Here is a 25861-nt window from a genome sequence, read left to right as displayed (position 1 = left end):
TGAAACAGCCATTGCCATGTGAAGAAATAACAACACAATCGGCATAACTTCATTATAATTAATAACATACTTTATTGATGTTTCACTCTTTTTCAACTTGCAAAACCTTGTAGATGTACAGAATGTGCTCAACACAAATCAGCAAAAAAATTATTAAAACAACTACTCAATAACCTATACATATATATATATAATGCACTGGAAGATAGGGTAGCTGGCTAGCTGTGTGAACTTCTGGGCCCAATTTCATAGAGCTGCTAAGCACAAAAATTTGCTTAGCATGAAATTTCTTCCTTGATAACAACGGGAAAACCAACAAAATTTCCATGTGATTTTCAGGATAAGCAAACATCAGCTTATTACTAGTAACAAGCAATATGCAACAAATAGAAATTTGGTTGGTAATCCTGTTTTTATCAAGAAAGAAATTTCATGCTAAACAAATTTTTGTGCTAAGCAGCTCTATGAAATTGGGCCCTGGTGTTTGAAACGTGTTTTGATGATTGAGACATAAAGTAAGTATAACTGGGTTTGATGAAAGAAAAATTGAATCGAGCGGGATTTAACATGCCTGGCACTCAGTTATAACTTATAAGGCCGTGTCCGAAACGGTGACTTCGGCTACCTACGGCTAGATCGCGCGCGTCTGCTATTCTTCAACACTGGTAGACGCGTTAATCTAGACGTAGCTGTAGCTGAAGTCGTCGTTTCGGACACGGCCTAAGCCTCCTCCAGTTTCCCTTGTGGGTTGTTATTCAGAGTAATGTACTTGGTAGATAAAACTGTATAGACTGCAAGTCTCCTGCGTATTCAAACATTGGGACTCTTTAAAGTTTGTAATGTTCCTTTCACACGTTGCAGAAACGTACAAGGGACCTCAAGCGGTCCCACAAAATGTTTGAATGCGCTTGAGATATAAATGATATTAACGCAATAGGTTTGTATCATAATGGTCAACTGCATAAATTAAAATTCAAGAAGACAAAGACAGGATTTTGTACCAAATTGTAAACATGTACAGTTCATGCATGTAAATAATGTATGCTTTTAAAACTTGCAATTGGCCCAATTCACATGGTGTCATCATACATTTGGGAGTCGCAATTCCCCCCGTGTGTTACTGTTCCGTGCATGTTTCAGGTGGCATGCATGCAGCAAGATGAATTCCAAAGCCACTTGGGGACATCCGAGCAATGGGGCCAACACAGAGTTTTCATTTCTGCCACACAAATTCCTATGAATTGGTTTCTTTTTTCAATCTAACTGTTTCCATTTTCCTTGGGTTAAAGATCCTGAAAAGCAACTTAAATGAACAAGAAAGAAAATGTTTTGTGTATAATTTATATTAAAATTTCAAGTAGAAATAGGATAATTGTTGATTGCCACTGATAAAGGTTTTGCATTTTCAGATCACGGAAAGTTGAACATCTAATAATACCTAGACCCAATTTTATGTCATAGTAGAAGATATTACTAAGAAAGTTGACTTTCTATGCAAGACAAGTGGTACACCTGTTGCAAAGAGGCAAACTACTGTACAGTCAACCCACTTACAACAAGCACTGTTATGAAGAAGTTCTGTTTGTAAAGAGTACATTCTCAAGTCCTGAATCCAGCCTGGAATTACACATAGACCAATGAGGGCCATGGCCTCTGTTGCCCGTGGTCTTGGCCTTGGTGCCCCTTCATAAACTTTAAGATTGTTTAATGGAAAAGCCCTTTGTAAAATGAAAATGGCCTTGCCCTCTCAAAGATGTAATTCCAGGGCTTTGAATTTCATTTCTCCCTTGTGTTTCTATGAATTGCTCGTCTTTCCATAATTGCATTCACTGTCCAGGAATATTGAGGTAACTTGGCAAGTGCCAGCAATTTATTGTTAAAACGAGAAGGGACTGTGGTGTTTTGTCAGGTAAGTACTCAATCCCTCTGACTCATTGTAGAGGATTATAAGGGTCGAGGTTTTTCATGCAGTGCAGGATTCCATGGTTTATGGATCGTCTATCAGTGGCAACTTAAGGCACTGGACACTATTGGTAATTGTCAAAGACCAGTCTTCTCACTTGGTGTATTTCAACATATGGATGAAAAAAACCAGAAAATTTGGACTTCATTGGTCATCAAAGTTGTTAGAGAACACTAGAATAAAAAAACACCCTCATCTCTCAAGTTATGTGCTTTCAGATGCCATGAATTTGAGGTCACTTATTCTGTTCAAGTTGTTCGAGTGAGAAATTACTTCTTTCTCAAAAATTGTGTTACTTCAGAGAGCGCCCTTTCTCCTCATGTTTTATACTCTCAGCAGCTCTCCATTGCTCGTTCATCAAGTAAGATCTTATGCTAAAATTCTTTTGAGTAGTTGCCAATAGTGTCCTGTGCCTTTAACAACTGTCCTAATGAAAAAAACGTTAACTCACAATCATCCAACAACTAACTCATTTCCATTAAAAGCATATTCTGGGACTTCTAGATTCTCAGGTGCAGGTCCCTTCCTGATTCGGCCCGATGCATCGTAATGAGAGCCGTGGCACGGGCAGTAGTAGCCTCCATATTCTCCTGCATTGGCGATGGGAACGCAGCCCAGATGCGTGCAAACTCCGATAACCACCAGCCAATCAGGATTCGTCACGCGCTCGCTGTCTTGCTGGGGGTGGCGTAGCGAGGCTACGTCAACCGAAACGACGTCGTCGATCTCGGCCTGGGTTCTGTGCCGTACGAACAATGGTTTACCTCTCCACTTGAATGTCATATTCTTACCCTGTGAATAAAAGCAGCAAAATTTTAAAACTTAAAAAAAAAAAAAATTTGCTCCTTTCAATTTCGATCGACAGGCCTGGGGTCGATTTCACAAAGGGTTAGGACTAGTCCTAAATTAGGACAGGTCCTGGGAGATATAAAAATTGCATGGATAGTCCTAAGTTAGGACGAGTAACTGGTCCTAACTCGAGATAAGACTAGTCCTAACTCTTTGTGAAATCCACCCCTGGAATTTATATTTGAACATGTTGAAAGGGCAAGGCCTTTTCCATTTTTGCAAAGGGCACTTCCAGGGGAAAACCAAAAAGTCAATGAAAACTTTTGAAGGGCACCAAGGCCAAGACCAATGGTAACAGAGGTCATAGCCTGCGTGGCATGGGTGTACTTTAAGGCCTGTTTATAAAGTATGGTGTATCAGTAGGAGGGATAACCCTCCTGCTGATTGACCATTTGAATCCATTCAATAATCCATTCCTTGCACTAGCTCGTAGTTTTGTACACACTCTTAAAGCCAGGCATGCAACTTTTCTTTGGCTCAGCTGATTTTCTTTTTATTATTCTCAGTTTTACCATTCAAATTTTAGAATACCATCCAAAATCATTGAAAAGCATGCCTGAAAAGCTTCAACATTGGATCAAATTTGGGTAGCTATGCACAATCAGTAAAGCATGTCAATGAATTTTGAATGGTTGAACTGTGACTCCACAATTGACCTCAAACTCAAAGTGGAAGTGTTAATCTTGGACAAGTTCATCTGAAAACGGTCAAAAATATATGAAAAATAACAATTGTTTTTGACTGCAGGAAATTTGTCATGAAATTTACACTATTTACATTGATCTTTAAATATGTAGGCCCAATTTGATAAAGCTGTTTAAAAGCATTAACAATTCCTTAGCAAAGAAAAATATTGCTTTAACAGAAACGGGTCATCAGCCAAATTAGTATAAAACTTGTGTTGCTTGTGACTGGTTCCCTGCTAATGATGGCTTAGCAGGTACTTGCTGAGCAGTATTGTCTTCTTTTATACAGCATAATGAAATCGGGTGCACAAAAGGCTGCGATTAATCCTATCTCAAGTTAAGACAAATAACTCTTCATAACTTAGGATAGGTTCAATGCTCCTTACATCTATGGTTACGGAACATAACTCATCCTACAATTTTAAGTCCAAAGATTAATCCTAAGTTGGTAAAACTTTGGTGAAAACAATGGCTGGTGAGTTTCAGACCCTACACAATACAAACCTCTGGGATCTCGCTGAGCTTGATCTCAATCTTGGCCATAGCCAGAACGTCAGCGGACGCGCTCATGCTGCTAACGAAATCTGTCACCATGGTCTTGGCTATGTATGCTGCGGCCACACCACCGGCACCGACCATCATATAGGAGTACGCCCTGCGATCCATTGATGTTTCACTGGAAGGCTTGTTTGGATCGAGTGAACCTACATTGCGGTACTCTGAAAAATCAGGCACTCTAATGTCGGTGTGTGCATATCTGACATAGCTGGAGCCTGTGTAAAATAAAATGTTCAACTATTAAAAATTTGCTCATTTTTTTACCACTTTAAAAAATAATGACACAAATTCTATGCACACGAACGTAATCCTCAATGTCTAATGAATTAGATTCAAAAACACAATTGAGAAAATATTTTGAAAAAAAAGGACAAAAACTTACCAGATTCCGGGAGCGAAACAGTCACAAATTTCCCAGGTTCTATTTTTGAACCTGTCGCTGGTTACCATGCGCAGCCCCAAGCGCTGAACCTAACCGCAGGTACCAGCCGACCGAGCCGCAGCCGAGTTTGACTAAACCATTCTGTAAAAGGGGTGTTACAAGGGGTGCTGCAGTGCGGCAGTGCTTTAAGTGAGTGAACAGCGGGCATAGTAAACGGACAACGCACACGCACTGCCGCGCTGCCTTATAACACCCCTTTTACAGAATGGTTTAGTCTAACAGCAATAAACATCGGGAAGTCACAAAATGGCGAAGCGACAGGTTCAAAATAGAACCTGGGACTGTTTCGCTCCGGGATCTGGTAAGTTTTTGTACTTTAGTTCAAAATACTTTCTCAATAGTGTGTTGAATGTTATTCATTAGATATTGAGGATTAAGGTCGTGTTCTTAGAATTTAAGTCATGATTTTCGAAAGGGGAAAAAATTGAGCAAATCTGTTGACTAGCTGTTGAAATTGTACGTGTTTGACCATTTGACCATTGTACGTGTTTGACCATTTCGCCGTTTTTCGATTGAAGCGACTCGTAACCCTCCGGCTCCGCCGTCGGCAGGAGGGTTACGTTATCGCAACTATTGTTGTTGTACAATAACAAAAGCAAGAATAGGTAAACAGTGGTCGACAGCCACTTTCTCATTCAATTAATTATGTAATAAATAAATGAAAAATTGTTTATTATTTAAAATATTAATTTAATTAAGCCTAGGCCTATATCAAATAAAAATACATTGCTTACTTTCATTTATTTCACCAGTTTTCATAAAAATATTTACCAATTTTTTCCAGCTGAAAACTGTATGAAACAAAAACTAACGAGCTTATTTTTACAAGAACGCGTATTGCAGCAAGATTGTCAATTTTGTTCATAACAAAAACCAGAACACCAACTCGCATCATCAATCAAGAACATTGGTTGGAATAATTTGATGTCGTGGGAAATGTTTGTTTATTTTCATTCAGGGAACTTTCTGCAAAATCCGGTAGAGTTCAAAATGGAAAAGTTTCCGTATGGCGCCACCACTTTTTCATTCGATATGAAATAATTTAGTATCTAATTTACCTCAATGAGATATCCTTTTTTGTAAAAATGAGTGAAAAAGTGGTGGCGCCATACGGAAAGTTATCCTTCAAAATCAGATGATTGTCAAATTGTACCATAAATTGAATATTATATAAAGTATGTGTTTTGTAAATACTAATTAGTAATAGACTTACATTGAACACCCGATGTCACTTTCAAGTTGCTACGGGGTGCGAGAGCGCTCATTCCCCGGTTTGTGTGCTTCTCCACGTCGGTCGGAATCTTGAAAGTCGGGAGCAACGAAGGGGCCACAACTACAGCTGGCCTTAGCTGTGATGCAACATTTTGTGAGGTAGCACTTATAAACGGGGCAAAAGCCCCGATTTTTGTCCCAACTGCCAGCATAGTTATGATGATTTTCCTCAAATTATGGCACTTTCGATGTGACTCGATAAAGTAGAAAGAAGAAGCCGGCAACACCAGCATCAATGGCGATCACCTTAAATAAATATCGGTTATATGGTTACGGTAAATTTGAGAACCGAATAGTGAGGGTGGCCTATGTTCTTATAACACGGGTTTCATAATAGAATCGATTCCTTAAGATAATTTTGATGCTGCATAAAAGGAATCGATTAGTTTATGATGCCCTCTCTGCGCACGAATTACGAAACACGTTTGTGCCCTCTAAGCTTATAACATTTCGACTCGATCAAATTGGCTTGCTCGTTAGAGGGATCACGTCAAAAACTCTACGCGCCTCTTCATGGCTTTTTATCACTGTGCCGGGGAATTTATTTTACAGTGGAATTGTGGGTAATTTTCCATCATGGCGCCGCTTGAACAATAATCCCCCTATCGACTGCGTGGTTAAACTTTTAAATTGCGTTATTTTTGAGGAAAATTTCCTCTGAAATATAATCTTGAGATGCTTGTTGCTCACTAAGGTGCGTTTGGAATTGGTCTGAGTTGAAATAAATTGCTCTTTGGGGGTTGTTTTTACAGATACACTGCTTTGCAACACGACACGGATTCTTGATTTTTTTTTTACTACACACAACACGTTCATACTCCCTTCAGCGCTCAGAGAAAATAGCACAAACAGCACACGCGTTCGAATGTTGGTTGCGCAGCTCGAGGCGTAACTTAGTTTTCCTGTGTTGCTTTTATATCCTGCTGTAGCAAAAAAAAAAGTGGAATTTAAAATTCTTCATTGCAAATTAAATTGCCATTTTAGCCAAACTTTTTGTAGTTGCACTAATTTGATAAGGGAATAAGCAGATGAACAAAATATGATATGAACACAAAAACAAAATTAGTTTCTTTTCTGACCTCCTCTCGAGAGTTCATCATCATGTTCGCCAATTATGAATTAGAAATTGCAAATCTTTAAAAGTCGAGTTATACAAACATGATATGGAAGCTTTCATTTAATGTAATTTTGTTCCTTGCAAATTTTTCATTTATATGAAATTTGGCTCAGTTGATTTTCAAACAAAACGGTTGAAGTGCAATAGTTAAGAAGTTGGTGCGAATGTGTGATTCCAAACACTGATGTAGCTGCATCTTAATATCTGTGTATCTTTAGATTCTATAGCGCCTACCTGCGCTGCTGCTGCTGCTGCTAAACAAATTAGTGCTCCTGGAAAAGATTTATTCAAAACTAGAGTTTGCGAAAAGACTTTTTGTTTTTTACTTTTTAAATTGTTGCCTTTAAGAATCTTGTTTATTGATGTCTGATGATGCAACAAATTTTGCACCCTATTTATTAGCCTGGAACTTTTTTTTTTTTTTTTTTTTTTTACTTTTAACAACAAATAAAAAAAATTCCTCGAGCTCCCTTTGTCAGAGAACCTAATTTGAATACCTCTTATAATTTTTCAGGTAATTTGTTGGAAGCTTCAAGGAATTCGCTCCTCAGAGATGGATTCAGAGGATGAGGGACAGATTCAAAGCCCGGATAATTTGGAACTCGATGACCAAAACTCATCTGGCAAGAGTGACAACAATGAACGAGGATCGCCACCGAGTGGCTCTGACCTAGAGCCAATTGTGGATGACGATCATAATGGCGTATCGGATTTATTAAGTCGGATGGATAACCCTGAAAGTCCGCCAAACTCAAGTAGTGACGATCAAGACGATGAGGAGGTATATCAGAGGGGACCCCACACCCCAAGTGACAATGAGGTCCAATCGGAGCCAGGCGATGCGGATAATATAACGGAAACGCCAGAAAGTCCGAACAGCAGCTCCACTGGGAGCAGCGACAATGAAGAAGAAGAGGCAAACAGTTCAGGTGATGAGGAGAGTGACGCAGCCAGTGGGTCAGAGGAGGGTGGTCTTATCGCAAGCCCATCTGTAGAAGTCGAAACACCTCTCAGTCCTGCGACGGCGGCAGAATCTAAAAACAACGAGGACAGTGAACAAGAAGAAATGGAAGTCGGAGTGCAGGACGAGGGTCTAGAAGAGGAAGCTGAAGAGGGTAGTGAATCCGAGGGAGAGCTAAAGGATGAACAAATTGAAGACGATATTGAAGAAGATGATCGGACTAGAGCTGTAAATCAGGGTGGAGACCCTGATGAAAGTGTATCTGAACAGGACATCTCTCGTAGTCATCCTGGAGACGACGACGAAGAAGCGACAAAGGATGAAAGTCCACTTCACCTGAATCAATCCGGGGAGAATTCAGAAACCGATGGTGACGACAAACATCTAATAAATGATCCAGAAATAGCCCAAGAAACTGAGCCAGAACAAGAAACAAACTTGGCATTACATCAGGCTTCAAATACAACACATGAAACTTCAGAATCCGTACAGTCTTCGGTTACTTCCCTCGCTGACAAAACAGAATCTGTAAGCTTAGAGGATGGTGGTCAGGCAGAGGGAGAAGCAGATAGTGGTGATTCACAGGGGGATGTTGAGGACACTAAAACAAGTAGTGATCAAAATTTAATTGATCAAGACTCATCCACAAAGGATATTATAAGCGAAGAACAAATTACTGATTTAACTAGCTCAGGTAAACCCGATCACGAGGAGACAACACAAACTAATTCAATAGGTCAAACTTTAAGCAATAATGAGATTATTACTGTCAAGGACTTGCAGGCAAATGAGATGCAAGACAACCCCAAGACACCTGACCAATCGACAGTGCCCACTCAATCCTCAATGGGCAACACAAACCAATCACAGACAGCTGTATCAACAAGTGACCAATCGGAAGGTGTGAAGCAGGCAGCAGCCAGCCAATCAGAGATGCTAGATGTTCACCACCTGGATGATCATGCAGTGGAGCTGGATTATGAGGAAGATGTTGAAGATCATGATAAGACTGGTGGTAAAGATGAGAAGGAAGAGGGTGAGGAGGATGGCCTCTATGCTGAAGAGGGCGAAGATGATGATGATGATGGTGAATTAGAGGACGTAAGTCAAGAAAATAATATGAGGAAAAAATGTAAGGAAAAACTTCAGTGTGGCGCCACCACTTTTTCAGTCCATATGAAATAATATAGGCCTAGTATCTTATTTACCTCAATGAGATATCCCTTCTGTAAAAATGAGTGAAAAAGTGGTGGTGCCATACGTAAAGCTATTCAAATGTAATTTAAAACATTGTTATGTAGTTTTTTTACTGAAAAAATATAAAGTATCTATGAAAGGGTGTTCTTAGCATTAGCACATCATAAGTAGGCCTGATACTTCACAGAGGCAACAAAGGCGATTGCCTCCATGCCCCTTGCCATCACCTTGGTGCCCTTGATTGAAATGCTCTGAGTAGAAAATTGGGCCAAGGTTTGTGACTGGGTTTCATGAATGTCCATACTCCAATGAGAGTCCAAAAGTAACGCACACAATTTTAAAGCGTTAAATCCATTGACCCTCCTACTATGAGTGTTTTTTTTCTTATTCAGAACAATCGACCAATACCTTACTCTGCCCTAAGTATATGCCACAACAGCGGCATGTTGAGTCTAGCGTAAAGTCCATTTACCCTCCTATGTATTTCTCAAAACAATCAACTAAAACCTGCCCCTTTCTAAGCCACAGCAGTGACATGTTGAGACACACCCATGCTTCTTTATTAGAATCAAGACACGACGCCATGGTGTCATTTCTTGGACGCTGACAGTGCAAGATTTTGTACACAACTATTACTCAGAAGATTTACACAATTTCCCTGTATTTGAAGTTCTTAGTCAGTCACTGTTTTGTTCTCCACCAGGATGAGGATATGGAGGAGGGTGAAGTCAAGGAACCAGGCAGTAGGAAACCCTTTGTGAAGAAGGTGTGCCGGTTTTACAACGAGGGCAAGTGCACCTGGGGCTCCAATTGCAGATTTGTTCACCCTGGTGTCAATGATAAAGGTAACAGAATATCTCTCGCTTGGGGAAAAACAAATATTGTCGTTATTTTTTATTTCCACAGGCCTTCACTCTTGAAGGGGCACAGAAAATCCCCTTTGGTAAGGGGCAACTCTATGAGGAAAATGTAAACTCACACAGGAACCATGCACAGGGCAACCTAGCAAAAGCACAGGGCACTACGGCAATTTGCTGTGGGTGCCATGGGTTATATGCTTCCACCTTTCTAAACTTCATTTTTGGCCGTTCATGTTTTGACCAGTCCATGATTTGACCAGTCCAATACGAGGCTGTGTGTGGTACTTTTGTATACCAACAACCAGTAAACAACCTGGGCCCAATTTCATGGCTCTGCTTACCGTAAACACAGAATCGGCGCTTACGGAAGCAGGGAATTCTGTGCTTACGGCAAGTGTATTTCACAGGTTAGCGGCAAATTTTGGCTTCTGCGCGTGTGTACTCCCCGTTACTAGGCATTCTAGGCTTACAAGGCTAGCGCAGAAATTCGGTGCTGGCACGTAAGCAGGGAATCGTGATCATAAGCGCAGAAATTGGGCCCTCAGGGCCAAGTGTCACAGCTCTACTTACCACAGAATTATGCACAGTACAGCCCAGGGTGTCGTGGCCGAGCGGATAAGAGCACCGAATTCAAGCTCTGCTGCTTCTGTTCAGCAGAGTGTGGGTTCGAATCCCAGTCGTGACACTTGTGTCTCTGAGCAAGATACTTAACTATAATTGCTTCTCTCCACCCAGGGGTAAATGGGTACCTGTGAGGGCAGAGATGGTTCTTGTGGTTGATTTAGCCGAGTAGCGCATATTAATGTTGCACAGGCTGCATACTCCCTACCAGGGAGCTGAGATGGTTTAAGGAGTGAATTAAGGCCCAGTGACCAGGGGTAATAATGTGAAGCGCTTTGGGACGCCCTCCGGGTGTGAAAAGCGCTATATAAAAACGGGTTATTATTATTATTATTATTAAAAACACCTGCCGGGACGGCCACTTCAAGATGAGGGCTACAAATACCTGATCTGGTCTATCAACTCAAATCAACCGTAACCAGGGACACGTTGCCACCTGCTCCTTTGGCTGAAACAGGGTTACCGCTTCACTGTCCATAATGATGTAGGCTAGGGTATCATCCACTATACAGGCCTGGTTGAAAGAGCACGATGCACTACCTTCCCAACTTTTCTATAAAGTGCCTTGCTCAAGGGCACAAGTCTCATGATCGGGATTCGAAACCCACCAGCTGATGCTGACAACACCAGAGCTTGGGTCTAATGAACTAGACGGCACGACCGTAGCCCAATGACATGCCACTGCAGGGTTTTTATATTTTATTCAACTGGATCTATGACTAATATTTGTACTCGTAATGTACTTTTTCTTACACCTGTTTAGGAAACTATTCACTGATTGATCGAAGGGAGCTGCACCAAGCCACGGCCAAGCTCCTCAATATACCACAAGCTCCTCCAGCACCAGCGGTAAGATGGTTGACAAAATCTTCTTAGGAGTGTTTTGGAGGGTTAAACTGACCTGACTTATTCATGGGGTTGATTTCACACAACTCTTCCTAACTTTTAGCTCATTTAAAATGAATTTGAAGTATTGACCTAGTCTGAGCTGATAAATATCTTTCTGATTGGGTACTTCCTTTCTTTCCATTAAACTTATTTTGGTTGTGAATCCAAAGAGTCGCAGAAAAGCGAACCTAGTATCATCAAGAGTGGTTCATTTATGTTTGTTTTTGTTGTTTTCCCAATCCTTATTAGCCACCCCCTGCTTTTCCACCGCCGCCGCCTCCATCAAATGAGCCGGTGGTCGAGTCTGCTTGGGAGAGAGGGCTCAGGCACGCCAAGGAGGTCAGTAAACAGTCTTCAAGTTGTTTTATTCTTATTTTATATGTTTATGAGATATCGCCCAACTCACAAGGCCAGGTGGCCACTTTAAGTTGAGGGCTACAACTTAAAGGATTTGGGTACTTTTTCAAAATGTCCATAGATTTACATTAAACTTGCAGGGTTTGAAGACAATGATAGTGGAAAGCTTCCCTGCAAATATTACTTACTGAGGTGCTGTAGTTTTTGAGAAACAAGTAAAACAATGTCATGAAAATGCGTTTGTAAATGCTTAAAATAATTTTCATCTCATGAGACGAAAATTATTTTCATGACATTGTTTTACTCAGTTCCCCAAAAATATAGCACCTCAGCACAGAATATTTTCAGGGAAGCTTTCTACTATCATTATCTTCATACTATGTAAGTTTAGTGTAAATCTGTGGACATTGTGTTTTTTGTCCTACAAAAAGTACATACACCCTTTAACTGATGTAGGCTAAGGACCCAACCGTGTGTGGGTTCGTGTCCTTGGTCTTGACAATTGTGTTGTTTTAGAAATAATCGTGACCATTATTTAATGCAATGCATGCAAAAGATCCCAGTTCACTCTGATGATAATAATAATAATAATAATTTGGGGGGCTAATCATCAATACTCGCAGCTAAGAGCTGAGTTGCGAAGGACGCGGCTACAACGTGTTCGAGAAGCAGGCATGCAAGGGCGCCTCTGGGTGCCAGCCACATCAACCCATTGTGACCACGAAGCACAGCCAAGATCGAAAGTGTTTGATTTTTCCCGAGGGAGGAAAACCGGATGGTCTGGAAAACCCACGTGGCACAGCAGAGAACCAACGCACAACTCAACTCACATATGGCCTCAGCCGGGAATCAAACCTTGGTGTCACCTTGGTGAGAGGCGAGCGCTTTACGCACACGCCAACCATGCCACCATTGCCACACCATACCAATTTAGTTTCCAGTGAGAACTGCTTCAGGGATTAGTTTACTCAAGACTCAAGACTTGAAACTCACCCTCTGTATACTCCCAAGGGAACTGAGATGGTTTAAGGAATGAATACAACGGGCCAGTGACCAGGGGTACTAATGTTGGAGGCACTTTGAGATGCCCTTCGGGTGTTTAAAGCGCTTTAGAAAAAAACAGATGATTATTATAAATAATAACTCAATTTTGAAAATTGATTTACAACATCATTGTCTAGATTCGTAAGAAAGCCTTGATGCGCAAGGAGCAGGATCATAACTTTGAGGAGAAGAGGATGCTGGGGGGTATACCGTACGAGGAGGAAAGAGATTTCGACAAGGAGAATGACTTCAGTCTCCCACAAGGAAACACAAACTTTGAGGAGTTTTACGGGTGAGGCACCACATTCTGAAAATGCTTGCAGTCTTAAAGGCAGTGGACACTATTGGTAATTGTCAAAGACTAGCCTTCACAGTTGGTGTATCCCAACATATGCATAAAATAACAAACCTGTGAAAATTTGAGCTCAATCTGTAAAGACCAGCCGTCGATTTCACCAAACTCTTCCTAACTTAAGACTAATCTTATGACTTGGGTCGAGTCTCAACCCTGCACTGTAGCATGCAGACCTTAAGATTAATCTTAAGTTAGGACGAGTTACTCGTCCTAACTCGAGATAAGACAAGTCCTAACTCTTTGTGAAATCGACCCCAGGATTCACACTTAACAAACCTGTGGAAATTTGAGTTAAATCGGTCATCAAAGTTGCAAGGGAATAGTGAAAGAAAACACACTCTTTTCGCACATTTTTGTGCGAGTACCAATGATTCATATCTGAAGTCTTTTATTTGTAAAGTGAGTAATTACCTCTTTCTCTAAAACTACATTTACTTCAGAGGGAGCCGTTTCAGTGTTTTATACTCTCAACAGCTCTCCATTGCTCGTTACCAACTTTGTTTCCACTCTAACGATAACCAATAGTGTCCGATGCCTTTAATACCATCATCGACTTGTGTCAGAAGTGATCATAATTAACCCTAGCAGTGCCCTGTACTAAATATGTGTAATGCCTTCAACCCCCTAGAGACCGTATTTACTCTTTATAATCTTGTTTATTTCGGCAGCTATAGCATAGCTGATGATGAAGCGCCCCCTAGAGACAACAGGGAAGGTTTTTTCCCGCAGTTTGAGGTTTACAACACCCGATACGAGCGCCCCGAACCTACCCAGCAGGTTGAGTATCACCGGGTAAGTTCAACAATCAGGTGTGTCATTTCTTAGGGCCATGTCACACAAGGCAATTTACAGTCAACCATTTCCTTGAATCTCTATATGTGAATTTTGAGCGCTTTGTAATCTTAGGAAAAGGCGCTTTATAATTGTTGTTATTATTAAGGAACAGAAATATATTTCAGTTGAGCCTTACAAAAGATAATTTTATTGATATGTTTCCATATCTCATTTTCAGCCTGAAAAAGAGATACCGTGGCGAGCTGAGCGCGAGCCAGTAGACCGACGCGACACGGAGAGACAACGCCAGCGGGAGATCAACCGCATGCGCGAGAGACCACGTGACATGATGCGAGAGAAGCGCAGCCCTCCACGCCCACTCTCGAGGGAAAGGCCCCTACCAGGAAACGACCGCCCTCCAATGATGAGAGAAGACCGGGTGCCTAGGATGGAGAAGGACATGGGAGGCCCACTACCACCACCGGGGCGTGCTGACCGGCCAGCTGACGCTTGGCAGGATCCATGGGCGAGGTCTCGCTCGCCGAAGACCAATGCTAAAACGACTGGGAAGAGACGTCGATCTTATTCCTACTCGTCAGATTCCTTCAGTGACTCCTCCTTGTAAGTCAGGTTTTATTCTGCATCTTCAGCGATTAACCCTGTTGGTCCTAAATCCTTAAGAGTCTTCCTATGAATGCTGTATGGTTTGTGCGTAAAGCGCCCGCCACTCACTACTGTGGAACTGGTTCAGCTCGGGCAATATCACGATATGATAGAATATCGCGATACTAACTTGGAAACTATTTCGATATATCGGATCGATTTGGTTTTAGTCGAAATATCGATGTATCGCGATATATCGCGATATCGATTAAGTAACGCAATATTGCGATGTTTTTCCTAGCTGAGACATCTTGCGCCCCATAGGTTTTGATTATGTCTGTATTTTGTATGTGTTTTTATGCCGAATAATCAATAACAATAATAATAATAATAATAACTGCTTTCTTGTGATCCAAATATAATTGGTCCTGCATATTTGTGAAGTATTTTTTTTCTTTTCTGGCAGCTCCTCTCGATCAAGATCCCGTTCGCGATCCCACTCATCCTTCTCCTCAAGCAGCCGCTCATCTTCAGGAAGTTCGTACAGTCGTTCCTCGTTTTCATCGAGATCCCGCTCCAGGAGTCCCGCCTCGAGAAACCGTCGACCCGCTGGCGCTGTCAAGCCCTCCGCCGGCGGGGTCAAACAGACAGTCAAACAGACCCCGGGGGTCAGACCGGGTGCTGGGGCCAAACTGGCCTCGGGGGTCAAGCAGCCCTCGGGGGTCAAGCAGCCGATCGGACGGTCAGGTTATCCGCAGGGAAGAGGTGGTATGCCTCCCGGAAAGGCAGGGCATGTTGGAGGTAGAGGAAATATGGTGGATCCTGGGGGTCGAGGAGCGCCTGGTAGTAAATCAGCATCACAGAGAGCACCAATCAGGTATGCTTTAAGGCAGTCATTTGTAGACGTAGAGATATTAACTCTCCAGTAAGATACTTTCCTGTAAAAAGCTAGCAACTAACCTCCACTGATAAACTGTTCCTTTAACCCCTGCAGTCTGGTTCATACTTCCTGCGAAAGCGCATGTGAATGCGATACAAAATGTATTATTTGCGCCATTGACTTGTGCTCTACTCCTGGGAAACATTCGCTGCGAAAGACAGCTCTATGATGTCAAAATGTGTATTGGCTTCGCATTCGCAGGAAGTATGAACCTGGCTTCACATTCCGAACTTCTCAAAAGTCCTATTATAAGGGAGCTGTCAACAATGGACCTTTTGCACATAGCGTCGTTAAAGGAGGGTGACTTCGGCTAGAGGTCAAAAGAAGGTTGCTCATTGGGGCTTCCTATATGCGCCGAGTGAAAATATCGATGTGCATTTTCAAATGTTGCATAACCTGAGTCACCTCTTAAATAGGGTCAAAATGTGAGACCGTTATTGTTTATATAACACTCTCTGCATGAATATAAACGAAATATACGAAAGGTATCACAAATTTTGAAATGTTTATTCATGGTTAAGATTGATTCAAATAATTTGACCGGAGTTACAAGAACTGTTCAAAGGCATCCGCCATATTGGTAATTACTCAGAATAATTGTTACCATAAAAACTTACATGGACTTGGTAACAAGCAATGGAGAGCTGTTGATAGTATAATTGTTTTAACACAGTGAAAAACAGCTCCCTCTGAAGTAACGTAGTTTTCAGAAAGAAGTAATTTTCCACTGAAATATTTGAACTTGACAGTACGAGACCTCAGAATTGGAACTTGAGGGTCCCGAAATCAAGCATCTGAAAGCACTCAACTTCATGTGACAAGGGTGTTTTTTCTTCCATTATCATCTCGCAACTTCAAAAACCAATTGAGTTCAAATTTTCACAGTTTTGTTATTTTGTTATTTTGGGCATATGTTGAGATACGTACATGTACACCAAGTGAGAAGACTGATCTTTGACAATTACTAAAGGTGTCCAGTGCCTTTTTGCATGATGACAACAACCCCCGTCCTTTTTTCCCCCAGTAGTGACTCTGCCACGCAGTCTCTGCCAAAGAGACCGCCACTGGTCACCCCTCCTCCCAAGCCAGCCCCTTCCTCAGCCAAACCCTCGCCGGGCCTCAAGGCTCCAACCAGGGGGGCTGTCGAGCCCAAGCATTCACACCAAGTGATGAGAGGGCACGGCAACGTGTGAGTGCAATAAGCATATTATTATGAGTGTGCTTGTTGATGTGTGCTTTGATGGGTGCTTGTTTGTGTCCTGTTGAAATGTGAAGCAATCTGCCCACCACTTTTCTATCAGTGCCACGGACGCGTCACCGTGCACCAAGATTTCCAAAAGGGATACTATAAGAAAAACTGGCTGCTTTTTTCATTTGCTTGTTTTCACTCAAACGCTTTGCAAAGCTCTGCTCTGTATAAATGCTGCAGTAACATCGTTTCTCTTGCATGATATGTTTGCAGTCTTGTTCCTTAAAGGTTCAGAGAAATATTTTTTTTCTGATCAGGTTTTTGTGAGAGAAGTTTTTATTTTGCATGCTTATAAATCCTTTTGTATATCCGTCTCAAATCACACCTGTTCTCACGATGATTGCTTGGTTCATTATGATATTAATTTGTAATTTTTGTATCATCGTTGCCATGTTTCTTTATCTTTGTTTCATCACAAACCGCTGTGAAATTGATGAAATGGCGGTATATAAAACATTTTTGTATGTACATGATATATATGTAAATGTACGATATGTAAATGGTGTTTAACTTTATTCCACTGTGTAAGCCACTTCACACAAACTGGCTCCAACGATTACCAGAAGTCCATTGGAACTGCTTTTTTAAACTCTTTGGTGCACAAGCCGGTCGCTAGAGACCACCAAAACACATTCAAATTGGACTTTGAAGTAGCTAAAAAACTTTGCGCTTGCTGCATATGCATGCGAACACGTGTGGGTTAATGATTAACCAACAGGATCAGGGCCCAATTTCATGGCTCTGCTTACCGCCGAATTCTGTGCTTACGATCACGATTCCCCGCTTACGTGCAAGCGCCGAATATCTGCGCTAGCCTTGTAAGCGTAAAATGCCTATTAGCGTGGAGTACGCACACGCAGAAGCCAAAATTCGCCACTAACCCGTGAAATACGCTTGCCGTAAGCACAGAATTTCCTGCTTCCGTAAGCGCTGATTCTGTGCTTACGGTAAGCAGAGCCATGAAATTGGGCCCTGGCCATTTTCTACGTCACTTTCAGACCATTAGGAACTTTTTGACGACTGTGCATGTAGCTCATAAGATTTGGCATGCTTGTAAGAGTTGCACACCCTGTTTCCTTATTCACTGTCAATGGTGTAAAGGGAAGTTTTTTATCTTATATCTTTATGTAACAAATTTTCTTTGCAGATCATCTATGCAACAGAAGAAGTCATCGGCAGGCCAGGCACCAGACAAGAGATCTTCTGTGGCGCAAAGAGCCACAGACAGTAGGAGACAGGTAAGACACTTGGGGAAGACAAGTGATTATAAGAATAATAGTGACTTCTGATAGTCCATCATGCTTAAACTTAGCGTGGTTTTATCTTTTCTTCTTTTGTAATGTGAATTGAGGAATCTGTGCTTCATAATGCACTGTATTAAGCCTGGTTCATACTTCCTGCGAATGCGATGCGAATTTGACGTAAATATCGCTGCGATATTCGCATGACTCAACTGCTGCGAGTTATTCGTTGCGAATTTTTGACGTCAACATTCATATCGTATTCGAATTTGCAGGAAGAATGAATCGGGCTTAATGCTGTTTATTATTATTTTAACCAGCCTCTAGGCAGACAGATCCTGGATAAAAGCTTGCATTGTTTTATCTTGCGCTTCTATCGTATGATTCATTATGCGCTACAGGCCTGATACTTCACGGAGAGGGACGAAGGTGATTGCTTCCCTTCCCCCTGGTCATTGCCTTGGTGCCCTTGAAATGCTCCAGTAGAAATTTCCTCACAAGGTGCTCTTTCCGAAGGAAAAACATGCCTTGGTGCCCTTGCCCTTTCAAAAATGAAACATACAGGCCTACACTTATTAAATGTTGGGATTCGAAATGCCTCTAGCTACCAGGCAATCTCGGTTGTCTAGTTGGTAAGACACTGCTCTGGAATTCCAAGGGTCGTAGGTTCCCAACCAAGTTATGCCTTGAGGTTTTTTTCACAGGACTTGTGCTTTACACACATCAGTGTAACATTCATAAATGCGGTTTATTATTCCTTTTGACCAGCCTCCGGGGAGACAGATCCGACCTCGGGCCCGAAGCAGCAGCAACAGCAGCTTCACTAGCAACTCCAGTTTCAGCAGTCGCAGCCGCTCACGCTCGCGTAGTCCGTCGGTTAGCTCGGGATCTTCCTACTCTAGTATATCGTCAAGCGAGGGCGACATGTCACCCAGGCGGCCGTCTACAATGAAGGGAATCGACGGAAAGAGATTGCCTCCCAATACCAGGATACCCAAAGGTACTGGAAAATATGATACTCTTCCTATATTATATGTTTGTTTTCCGATTGTTTTTGCCCTGAAAAAAATAAAAATTGTGATTAAATATCCTGAAATGTACATTAGAGCTTACACCATGTGTACATGTAGGTCAACCCTTGTATCCCATGAAATGCTTCTACTTTTTGTCCAAAGACCAAATATTATGCCTGTACTAGGAAGCTTTGAAAGTGTTTGGGCGTGAACTGAGAATGCTTTTTATTATCGTTTAATGTCTTTCCAGATGTTCTAATTCTTCTTCCATCAAACTTTTTCCTTGTGGGCTTAAATTTATAGAGCTGATCAAAGCAGACAAAAATTGCTTAGCGCAATGAGTAGGAAACCAGTTACTAATGGTACTCGTGACACTTTGTTTCAGCTGGTAAGCATAATTGCTTTTGTGCTTAGCTGCTTTTTTGTGCGTAAAGCAGCACTATGAGGGTTTAAGCATAAAACAATACTCACAGAAAATTCTATGACCCTACAGCTCCCATAAAATAGGTTTTTGGAGCAAATTTAATGTGCTCTTCCAAGAACGAAGGTGGAAAAAGAGAGTGATTATCACGTGACAATCCTGAAAGTCGGGCTTTACAGGCTTTATGAAATTGGGCCCTGATGTTTAGACCCTAGCAGAGTCTCTCTCCAAGGCTAAATGAAAAGAACTCTCCTTCAAGCATGTAGAGTAAGACTCTACTAGGGTCGAAGCGTAGACCATTAACTATTTTTATTTTATTACATAGTTCCTTTTGGTCAGTTAGCAGTTTCCAGCAGCTAATTCTATTTTCTCAGAACTAAAATAAAATAAATAAGATAAACTTTCTGTCCTGTCTCACCCCGCAGTTGCACTTCCACCCCAGTCCGCTAATAAACCCAGCAAAGCACCTCAGGCACCAGCAGCAAACAGCGGCAGGACCAAGCCCACTCCAGCGTCCCCGAAGAAGGCAGTCAAACCCCCAGGACCTAGCAGCAGCAAAGCACCAGCAGCAGCGTCTACCAAGCCACCATCCTCCTCCAGCAAACCTCAAAGTAAGCCTCCTCCATCGGCCAAACCGCCCTCAACGGGATCCAAACCTGCCGGTAAAACCCCGGGCGGGAAACCTTCAAACGGGAAACAGTCTCCGAGCAGGAGCACCTCCCGGACTGCTGCTGCTCCAAGCGGCAAGGCTCCGCCGGCGGCAGCCAATAAGGCCACCACTGTCCAGACAAAGCAGAAGAGCGCAGCCAAACCAACAGCGCCCTCTAGGGAGAAAGATAAGGAGAAGTCGAAGGGGTCTTCCGGGACCGCATCTAGTGCAGCAACATCAGCGCCACCAAGGTAAACAAAACAAACTGTTGTCAAAGATTTTCAAGTTTGCTTTTTCTAGGCGAAGCAGATACCTCATTCCAGACCTTGAATTTTAACCTTTTTTAGAGGGCAAGGCCAATAAATTTTGCAAAAGGCACGTCCCGTGTTTGAAGGGGCCAAAAGGCCAAGACCATGGCCTCCTTAGCCACCATCTGATTCCTGGCCTTTATTAAGACATATAATTTCTTGCTAATTCTCGAAATCTCCTTGAGCCTCTTTGTTTGTTGAGTTTTTGTTTTTATTTGGGGGGGGGGAGAGGTGTTTTTGTTGATGTTGACAGTTGTTGTTATTGTTGTTTTCAGCAGACAGCATAGCACCTCAGCTCCAGTAACTGCGGCCCCTCGCTCCAACACCCTAAAGGTCACCGCCCATAAGAATATCAAAGTCACTCTCCTCAGTAAGGTAAGAGAAAAAGAATCCAAAGTAAACCAGTTTCCCCCAGCCGACAACCAAACAAGTCCCGCTGTCTAGTGTTTTCCTAACAAATCATCACTGACGCTAGATACATGTAGCTCAACTGGTAGAGAGTTGGTGGTCATTGGTTCAAATCGCTGTAGTCAATTTCTTCTTCTATCATCCCCAAATCATTTCGAATCCATCTCAGTTTTCCCTTAGTGGTTTATTATTTAAATTCAAAGAGGCAAGAAGTGAAGATTTTGTGTCTCTCTTTATTACAGGCTCCAGCTGAACCCAAGAAGCGTCCCGCAGAACCCATGGCTTCCCAGACTGGCAAGAAGACTTCAACCACTCCATCGCAAGGCAAGGCTCCAATCGAGAAAGGTAGGCTTATCACTTCATCTTCAATTTTTATAAAGTTGGAGCCCTTGAATTGCCAAATTAATTTTTTTTTTTTAATCTGAAAGTGCGGGACTTGAGAAACAGTTTTTTATCAACGTCTTTACTCCAGCGTTAACGCTTCTTGTTTAATTATGACATGTCATTGCCGAGCAGTCAAGTGCACTGGACACGGTCTGGCATGCTCTACATTTTGGGAATCAAGTTACACGTAGATATTATGATCAGTGTGTAAACACTGTATTGCCTAATTTGTGCATCACACTGTTTACCACAAATGGTGACATTGACTCCCAAAATTGAGCAACTCGTATCCAAATTGGCGGCTACAGCTCTTGCTCTGACTGTCGTAAAGTCTTTTTATACTTCAACATGTGATGATACAGATATATAGTGGTAGCTGTAGCTGTGGCCACTAATGGACGGATCTGGCCTATCAATCAAACTGTGCGCGCTCACCCATTTGACCAATCACAGCAATGATTGTGGTCGGACAAACCATGGACAAACTCGGTCATGCGTGCGCGTATATTTGGCACGCGCGGCAGAATCGTGCAGAATGTCATTGGGAGTGTTCGTACACGTGTCTTGCTCATGTGCGCAGTTGGCGGAGCTTAGTGGAAAGCCGGAACGGTCCATTCGGACATGACCCAAGATTATTGTGATGACGACATCAGGTGACCTTGGTTCAATAAGTCATCATGACATAATAACTGTTATTCTGAAGTTGTCTTCTTTTTTATGCTATCAAAAGTCTCTATGTGTGCATTCTCTGCCTTCAGATCGTAAGGCTACCCGCCAACCCACGGCCGCTCCAACTGCTGCTAAGAAACCTGTAAGCTCAGGTGATGCCAGCCGAAAACCCGGTGCCCAGGGGTATCCGGGTAAGACAGCAGCCAAGCCGACGGGAGGCGAACGCAAGCGTCCCCCGTCCCCAACAGCACCACGCGGTCAGCCACCAGCTAAAGTACCGGCTCGGTCTGCTGCACCGTCTGCCAAACCTGCTGTAGTAGCTGCAGTTGCTAAGGCAGCTCCTGCGACGGCGAAACCGGCAGGAGGAGCAGCGGCCAAGAAGAACACCACAGTGTCACGACGTGAAGAACTCTTAAAACAGCTGCGGGCTGTGGAGGACGCCATCGCCAGAAAGAAAGCTAAGCTTAAATAACTTTCTAAAAGGGTGTCAATAACCTTTTATCAGACAGGAATTTACTATTACTTAATTTAGATTGGTAAAAACCTCAAGACAAATTTTTTTATAACTCTCCATTTTGTAAAATTGCCAAACCCAGGTCTTGAAAATGTATTATTTTGCTTGAGTGGTAGGAGTTTGGGTATTTCACTGCAAGTGTAGTTATATCAAAAGCATAACTCATAACTATGGGGAGTAGGGAGTAAATTGTGTTGGGATTTATTAGGGGTAAGGGATCTTAACAGAAATCTGCAGTTCATGATTGTGGTTTAGCCTTTTTTGGGTTTCTTAAGGTTGGTTGGTGTCAGGAGATTTCTTTCCCTGGCTCATTGTAAGGACCTGCTGCTTTGAACACCTATTTGACCTTTCAGTGGTGTAGCGATTAGGGATGGCAAGGGCATTCTCTTCGTCTTCTTCTTCTTCCCTCTTTCTTGTGCAGCCTTCATAATTGAAGTTAGTCGCACTGCTGGACACACCCGGCAAACCCCTTCTCTTTGTGATAAGTGTGTACCGGGGTCTTGTACGTGCATTGACAGTTGTTATAATAGCACACTGGACCTACAGCTTTACGTCCCATCCAAAGGATGAAGCAGTGGTTAAGTGTCTTGCGAAAGGACACAAGTGTCACACGGCTCTCGAACCCACACTCCCTTGAACAGGTCAGAGCTTGAGTTAGGTGGTGGTGCTTTTAAACGCTCGGCCACGACACCTCCCTGAACAGGAGTCCTCCTTTATCAAATCTTTTACCAACAGGGTTCGAGAGCAAATTTGGGGGGGGGATATATATTATGAATCTACAACAACTTATTTCTCAGCTATTTTCAAGTTTCATGTTAATTTCTTATCGATTGTCAGTACAACATCGCTAATTTTAAATATTATAAATTTTTACCATCAGTTTGGCCAATATAATTAATTAAAGGTGAAAATTAAAAACTTGACAACAATCTTTGAGAGAGTAGTACTGTACATACGATCCCGTTTTACCAGTCCTTTAAAGCTGATGTCTTATTGTCCCATAATGAATGTATAGATTTTACTCTCGTTGAAACAGAGAGGTCTCAACAATGATTTTATTTTCTTTGTCATTTGTTCCATCAAATCCCCCCTCAGAAAAACTTTCAGAAAAACTTGAATCCTTGTAATTTTTTCTATTTTTCTGTTTTTCTCTTTTGTGTTTAAAGAACAATCCTGTGAATAATTCCTGAAGTCTTTGCTTGTGTCCTGTTAGTTTATTGTTGTGTCTGGCTGGTTTTTTGCTAAGTTTAAAGTTTAAATAAATGTTTAAAACAAAATAACCAGTAATTGTGAATATATTTGGTTCCTTCGCTAGTTTCAATTTTTTGGTTAATGATAAGGATTTTTTTATCACGTATATTTTCTTCCTGGTATTTTGTGTTTGTGTGTGGGTTAGTACTTTTGATTGGCAAACCAAGTTGGTCGTGGGTTCGAATCCCGCCTGGTTAATATGCCTGTGATTTTCCTCACAGAACTCGGGTAAGTACCGAGTATGCAGTATAGTGCTAACACACATCGGTGTAAGGGTAAAACCAAAATAAATAAAATTTGAAGTAGTTACTAAATGTTGCATTTTGTAAAGAATTTGTAAAGAATTTGGTTTAAGTTTAGTGGTTATCTTTTGGGGTAACATTGTACAAACAAAATGTGCAGATCTTGTAATGTTGATGACCAACTAATGTTTGATTATCCCTTATAGTTTTTAGGTTGTTTGTAAACTTTAATATCATGATGATAATTTTCTATGGGGAATGGAAACAGCTTTTTAATGGATCGTAGTCCAGGCTATGTGATTTTCGGGATGGGGGAGTGGGAGGGGAGGGGGGGAGTATCTTTTTATAATTGATTCATGACTGGTTCTGATTCCTGGAGGATACTTAAGTCACGTCTTGGGCGTTTTCCCTGTCCCAAAGACATCCTCTGCATAAATCTCTCTCTCTTTTTGCCTGCAACATTTTCTAGAACCTTCCTGGAGTTATCCATGTGCTTGCTAGATTGCAACTAAGCCTGGGAGTCTAGGGAGACTAGTGCGACTAGTGTCGTAGTCGGACTATTGATTGCTTAGTCGAGTTGCGACTGTCGTTTTTCAACTACTCGGTTAAAGGCAGTGGACACTATTGATAATTACTCAAAATAATTATTAGCATAAAACCTTACTTGGTAACAAGTAATGGGGAGAGGTTGATGGTATAAAACATTGTGAGAAACAGCACCCTCTGAAGTGCCATAGTTTTCGAGAAAGAAGTAATTTTCCATGAATTTGATTTTGAGACCTCAGATTTAGAACTTGAGGTCTCGAAATCGACTATCTAAACGCACACAACTTCGAGTGACAGGGGTGTTTTTTTCTTTCGTTATTATCTCACACATTCGATGAGGTTTGTTATTTTATGCATATGTTGAGATACACCAACTGTTGAGGCTAGTCTTTGACAATTACCAATAGTGTCCACTGTCTTTAATCGTGCCGTCATGACTACAACAAAGTTGTGAATACTACAAAATAGTAACTACTACTTGGTGAACCAATTGTGAATCGCTCATGACAGCATAATTTACTTACAAAACACAATCAGACATCAGTGAAACAATCATTCAATCCTTTCAGCATGACTATTCCGCCTGTGGCAAACATGCTTCAATAAATCTTGGGAATCAAAAATTAGTCGCCACTAGTGTTGAAGTCACGACTGTTTATTGAGGTGATATTAGTCGAGTGGTAAATTTAACTAGTTGCCCAGCCGTCGATTTCACAAAGAGTTAGGACTCGTCTTATCTCGAGTTAAGATGAGTAACTCGTCCTAAGTTAGGACTGCATGCTACAGTGCAGGGTTGGGACTCGTCTAAAGTCCTAAGATTAGTCTTAAGTTAGGAAGAGTTTTGTGAAATCAACGGCAGGGGTGGATTTTACAAACGGTTAAGAATAGTCTTATCTCGAGTTAAGACGAGTTACTCGTCCTAACGTAGGACTTGTTACTCGTCCTAACTTAGGACTAGCCATACGTTTTTGATATCTCCTAGGACTAGTCCTAAGTCAGGACTAGTCCTAACTTTTTGTGAAATCGACCCCAGACCTAATAATTGCAACTCAAATCTTCACATGATTTTGAAGTTTGGTTGATGTCCACATATTATAAAACATCTACCCTAGAATGTTCAGGAAGCTTTATCCACATAAAGCTAAGGGCGATAGACTATAGCCTACTTCCCTTCAGTTTTGCAAGGTTTGTCACTTTCAATCAAAACCAACTTCCTAAGTTCAGTAAAGCAAACAACGTCTGTCCTCCACTCATTCTGCGTCTAGCATGATATGGGACGAAACTTAACTACTTTATATACCTCAATTTTGTTATTGTTTGGTATCATGCACCAACCCAAATGAACCAGGTTATTTTTGACTGTTTAATTTTGTACAGTTGATTTTAAATGATCAAGCTCTTAACAGTGATGCATTATTGTAGTGGGATTTTCTCATGTCATTTATGTATGTGAATAAACATTTTCATCACTGAAAACTA

At 41.7% G+C, this 25861-nt stretch overlaps 2 protein-coding genes across 5 annotated transcripts; one reads left to right on the top strand and one right to left on the bottom strand.

Annotated features, from left to right (window-relative positions):
• Window positions 1-48: 48 nt before the first annotated feature.
• LOC139934565 (cytochrome b-c1 complex subunit Rieske, mitochondrial-like) lies at window positions 49-6024 on the bottom strand. Its single transcript, XM_071928836.1, has 3 exons — window positions 5712-6024; window positions 4003-4271; window positions 49-2755 (listed from the first exon to the last, which is right to left on the bottom strand). The coding sequence occupies exons 1-3, from the start codon at window positions 6001-6003 to the stop codon at window positions 2417-2419; spliced, it is 900 nt and encodes a 299-aa protein (XP_071784937.1). The 5' UTR covers window positions 6004-6024; the 3' UTR covers window positions 49-2416.
• Window positions 6025-6350: 326 nt separating this feature from the next.
• On the top strand, window positions 6351-25861 carry LOC139934750 (uncharacterized). 4 transcript variants are annotated; one of them, XM_071929144.1, is made up of 16 exons: window positions 6351-6464; window positions 7402-8949; window positions 9749-9890; window positions 11290-11375; window positions 11664-11753; window positions 12953-13107; window positions 13839-13962; window positions 14183-14565; window positions 15014-15424; window positions 16515-16676; window positions 17884-17974; window positions 18746-18977; window positions 19837-20311; window positions 20644-20743; window positions 21019-21121; window positions 21919-25861. In XM_071929144.1, exons 2-16 carry the CDS (start codon window positions 7441-7443, stop codon window positions 22299-22301), a joined length of 4446 nt encoding a protein of 1481 aa, XP_071785245.1. In that variant the 5' UTR covers window positions 6351-6464; window positions 7402-7440; the 3' UTR covers window positions 22302-25861. The 4 variants fall into 4 exon arrangements, with proteins under 4 accessions (XP_071785245.1, XP_071785246.1, XP_071785244.1 ...); XM_071929145.1 differs by having other exon boundaries at window positions 16512-16676; window positions 20647-20743; XM_071929143.1 differs by having other exon boundaries at window positions 16512-16676.

The sequence above is a fragment of the Asterias amurensis genome, chromosome 3 (assembly GCF_032118995.1).
Source record: "Asterias amurensis chromosome 3, ASM3211899v1".
In the NCBI taxonomy this organism is placed as follows: Eukaryota; Metazoa; Echinodermata; class Asteroidea; order Forcipulatida; family Asteriidae; genus Asterias; species Asterias amurensis.
The sequence above is the reverse complement of the archived record's forward strand: the minus strand, read 5'-3'. Positions and strand labels throughout refer to the sequence as shown.